The sequence below is a fragment of the Pseudorasbora parva genome, chromosome 6 (genome assembly GCF_024679245.1).
Source record: "Pseudorasbora parva isolate DD20220531a chromosome 6, ASM2467924v1, whole genome shotgun sequence".
Classification (NCBI taxonomy): domain Eukaryota; kingdom Metazoa; phylum Chordata; class Actinopteri; order Cypriniformes; family Gobionidae; genus Pseudorasbora; species Pseudorasbora parva.
Genome location: NC_090177.1, coordinates 18,179,945 through 18,184,308, shown reverse-complemented (window position 1 = coordinate 18,184,308; position 4,364 = coordinate 18,179,945). Strand labels below are relative to the sequence as shown.

Below are 4,364 nucleotides of genomic sequence, written 5' to 3'. Positions count from 1 at the left end.
GAACGGTCGGAACCCTTTGAAGGTTAAATTTGTTGTAGCAGGAACCACCATAATTCAATGGACCGGAAGTAGACAGAGTCACATTGAACATTTTTAACTGGTGAGTTATGTAGTGATCCGATGGTCTTTTTTTTATTTAAACACGAGCACAAGCGGTGCCTACTTGTTTACATATGTATTTCATATCTATCTACTTATTAGGTTTTCGTTGCTTACATATTTTTCAGCGATACTAACAGTTATCATGTTAAGCTATGAAGCCAGCTAACAGTTGCTACTGGTTTGAATGAAAGGCCTTCCTCGAGTGTGAACTGTATAGTGTTATGTAGAGTGTATTGTGACATTCCTGTCAGCATATCAGTTTTGACTCTTTAGAGACAAAAAAAAAACGTTCAGTCAGTTTATTAATTTTACACTAATTGTAGTGTTTGCTGTTGCTAATGCTAACTTAGGTATTTCACGCTTTACATTTTTTCCAAGATCGGTTAGAAATGCAGCAAATGACCTTATTATATTTACTAGAATTTTTCATTATTTTTCCCACACGTTTCATATTTCATCTAAAGTATGCATTATTGTTTCGTTGGTAAGAAAAAGACTGTTTGTGGCAAAACTGATGGATTGTCATAATTTCTGTAAAACAATATTAGAAATAATTTGCAAATGTGTTTAGATTATTATAGTTTTAAATCTTAATACAACTATGATGTATTCTTAGTATTAAAAAAGTGTTTTAGAGATGTAAAGTGTTTGTTTTTTATATTTTCAGTCCATGATGGTCTTGAGGCTGCAACAGCCATAGGACTGTAAACCATGTTTCTTCCAAGGGTGGTTTCACGGCTGAACCTGCTTGTGTCTGGTAAGCGTATTACATTTTGTGCTATTAATGCATTACATTAACTTTTTTTTTTTAGATAATTGTTGTACAATGTCCTATACTGTTTCTTTTTTCTAGGTTCATTGCCCAACCCGTGCCAGGTGTTATTCAGTGCCGTGCAACGCTGTCGTTCTACCCATTTCAGAGCGCTTCATTATACAAACAGATGCTTCACTTCAGCTGCTGATAACAAACTTCCACCCAAACTATGGACACCTCTTGAGCCAGAGTTAGAGGAGGTTCTTGTGCCCCGTAAACTATCAGTTTCACCCTTGGAAAGCTGGCTTTCTCTGCGCTACTCTCTCCCCCCTTTGCTGGAGGCGTCTCCGCCTTTGGAAGAAGTTGAGATTGTGGGAAAATCCTTGGTGTTGCCTCCTTGTATGGTGCCATTACTGGAGGATGGGGAAAGGTCAACACCACTGAACTGCAAGAATGTGCTGGAAATCCGACGAAGGAAGATGAACAGGCACAAGTACAAGAAGCTGCTAAAACGGACCAAGTTCCTTAGGAGGAGGGTGAAAGATGTCAGAAGGAGAAAAAAACAGGTCAGTTAACACACACAAATAGACATATATACATATACACATACATGCACAGTATTATATAAATACAGTGGGGCAAAAAAAGTATTTAGTCAGCCACCAATTGTGCTAGTTCTCTCACTTAAAAACATGAGATTTTCATCAGAGGTACACTTGAGACCGAATGATAATAAACAAAGTAACAAAGGCTACCATCTACTACGCTGCATAGTGACTCAAATCTTGCAGTGCCAGATGTGTCCCCCTGCATAAGCCAGTACTTGTCCAGGCCCGTCTGAAGTTTGCTATAGAGCATTTGGATGATCCAGAAGAGGATTGGGAGAATATCTTATGGTCAGATGAAAGTAAAATAGAACTTTTTGGTAAAAACTCAACTTGTCGTGTTTGGAGGAGAATGAATGCTGAGTTGCACCTTACCTACTGTGAAGCATGGGGGTGGAAACATCATGCTTTAGGGCTGTTTTTCTGCAAAGGGAACAGGACGACTGATCCGTAAAGGAAAGAATAAATGGGGCCATGTATCATGAGAATTTGAGTAAAAACCTTCTTCCATCAGCAAGGGCATTGAAGATGAAACATGGCTTGTTCTATCAGCATGACAATGATCCCAAACGCACTGCCCGGGCAACGAAGGAGTGGCTTTCATAAGAAGCATTTCAACGTCCTGGAGTGGCCTAGCCAGTCTCCAGAGGGAGGGAGTTGAAAATCCATGTTGCCCAGCGACAGCCCCAAAACATCACTGCTCTAGGGGAGATTTGCATAGAGAAATGGGCCAAACTACCACTAATAGTGTGTAAATGTTTGACTTCTATCATTGCCAACATGAAATGCTGTTTCATGCATACTGAACTTTTTACACTGTTAAAGACTTGGATTTCCATCCTAAACATAGACAAAGTTTCAAAAACTAATGTTGGACATTTGATGGAGTATTTCTGTGTTAAAAATACTCCTTCCGGTTTCTCACAAGTATCGGAGAGTTTTTTTCGAGTATGGGTCGGCTTGACGTTGACAGAGCGGTCCTTGTATGGGCCGTACGGGCTCTTCTCCCGGATGGCTGCGCGCACGCGTGCGTGACTAGAGCGAGAGAGGAAATGCATGCCCATAAACACTGCTCTCAAGGTGCAGATCCAGTCATTCGTGAACACAGTCTGACGCGCCCGATGGTTGCGCCGCGCTCCACTTTATTCCTATGGGTGACATCAAGCGACTTCAACGCTTCAGCACAGTATTTCGGGAAGGCAGCGCTGCATTTGAACCGATTTGAACGCAGAAATGACGGGAAGCTTCATAATATCACGCTTAAGTCGTGTCGCAAAAGTGGATCTCCACAGTCATTGCTGTCACAGGACTTCAGGAAATCAACAGTTACCAAAGAAATGTGTTTTTGACGGAGCGGTCCCTGCGATAAAGGTTCACGGTCCTGCTTTGGAAGCAGGCGGTGAGTAAAACTGCTTCAAATGTCTGTGTTGTTGGATAACGTCGCGTAAGTAAACATCAGTAAACAACACGATCGTGTAACGTTACAGTTAATTTATCAATGGAGCATGAGTGGTATGCAGTAAAACTGCTTCAAATGTCTATGTTTTTGGCTATCGTCGCGTAAGTATAATAAAACTAAAGACTTTTTGGAGATATGAAGGATGCAATACTACTCTATAGGTACTCAAGATTGACATGCGATTGACTGAAACTGAATGTTTTAACCCCCCTTTAAAAATTAGACCATGTGATTTTTCAGTTTTTTTTCCCTTCTCATTCTGTCTCTTAGTTGAAGTGTACCTATGATTGAAAAGTACAGGCCTCTTATCTTTTTAAGTGTGAGAACTTGCACAATTGGTGGCTTACTAAATTCTTTTTTGGCCCACTGTATATTACAATTAGAATTTATATTATAAAATTAGAGTCTGTTATAATAATATAATCATGTTATAATGAAAGTTAAATAATTAACTTTCAACTTTTACATTTTTAAGTGCTATTATTATAAATGCATAATTTTTTACAGGTTAAATTTGAAAGAGATCTTGCCCGAATCGTTAGACGAGCTGGACTGAAGAAAGCTGCAGATGAATGGACAGCACCCAAAGTCTATGTCAGACTGAGTCAGTCTAAAAGAAATATGTAATTAACATCCTTGTGATTTTAATATTTTTGACTTGTCTTTTCATAATACTGTTCAGTCTACCAATACTGCATCTGGAGTGAAACATTGACTCGTCATGCATATGTACTGATTACTGCAATAAAAGGCCTCACCTCCTAGTGTTGTGTATTGTTTTAGTGTATAGTCTAATAACATGTTTTTGAGCATTTTTTTTATATTTTCAAATCACCACTAGAGTGAAGCAAATCTTTTTTTTATTTTTTTTTTTTGGACACCATATTCTTAAGTCACCACTAGAGTGAAGCAAATCATCCCTGTCTATTCCAGTATTTTTTTTTTTTTTTTTTTTCCAATGTTTTTTGTCCTGAGTGTCAGGACAGGCCTTAACAACTAAAATAATAATAAACAAAATATTTAAAACTTGATTACTTTTGTTAAATGTTTAGATATACTTTTACAGGCTTTTATTTCAATTAATTACTACTTTATTATATAATAGGTAAATAGTTTCTCACCATTTTTATGTATGTTTTTGTGTTTAACGTGCCTTTTTATATGTTTTAAATAGTTTAAGCATTTTATAAATAATAAATGAAAGTGAAAACATTCCAAGTAATATGAGGTTGTAAATGCTGCCGATATAATTAAATAGTTGTTTACATTTTTTTTTTTTAACTTGTATGTTTCAAAAACAGTGTGTTTAATGTTTTTTTTTTCAACGTTTTTATTTATTTATTTATTTATTTATTGCAAAAATAGTTAAAATCGGTGTAATTTCAAGAAATATGTGCAGGTAATGTGAGAGAGTTTAGTATTTCATGATGTTTAATATTCTGGA

General features: G+C 37.0%; 1 protein-coding gene across 1 annotated transcript; it reads left to right on the top strand.

Moving 5' to 3' along the window:
- On the top strand, window positions 1-3,681 carry aurkaip1 (aurora kinase A interacting protein 1). Its single transcript, XM_067447237.1, has 4 exons — window positions 1-100; window positions 770-859; window positions 956-1,422; window positions 3,428-3,681. Exons 2-4 carry the CDS (start codon window positions 814-816, stop codon window positions 3,545-3,547), a joined length of 633 nt encoding a protein of 210 aa, XP_067303338.1. The 5' UTR covers window positions 1-100; window positions 770-813; the 3' UTR covers window positions 3,548-3,681.
- The last annotated feature ends 683 nt before the right edge of the window (window positions 3,682-4,364 follow it).

Coding starts and splice junctions, on each gene's coding strand:
- aurkaip1 (XM_067447237.1), top strand. CDS start 814: ATGTTTCTTCCAAGGGTGGTTTCACGGCTGAACCTGCTTGTGTCTG. Junction 860..955: donor GCTGAACCTGCTTGTGTCTG/GTAAGCGTATTA, acceptor TCTTTTTTCTAG/GTTCATTGCCCAACCCGTGC. Junction 1,423..3,427: donor TCAGAAGGAGAAAAAAACAG/GTCAGTTAACAC, acceptor AATTTTTTACAG/GTTAAATTTGAAAGAGATCT.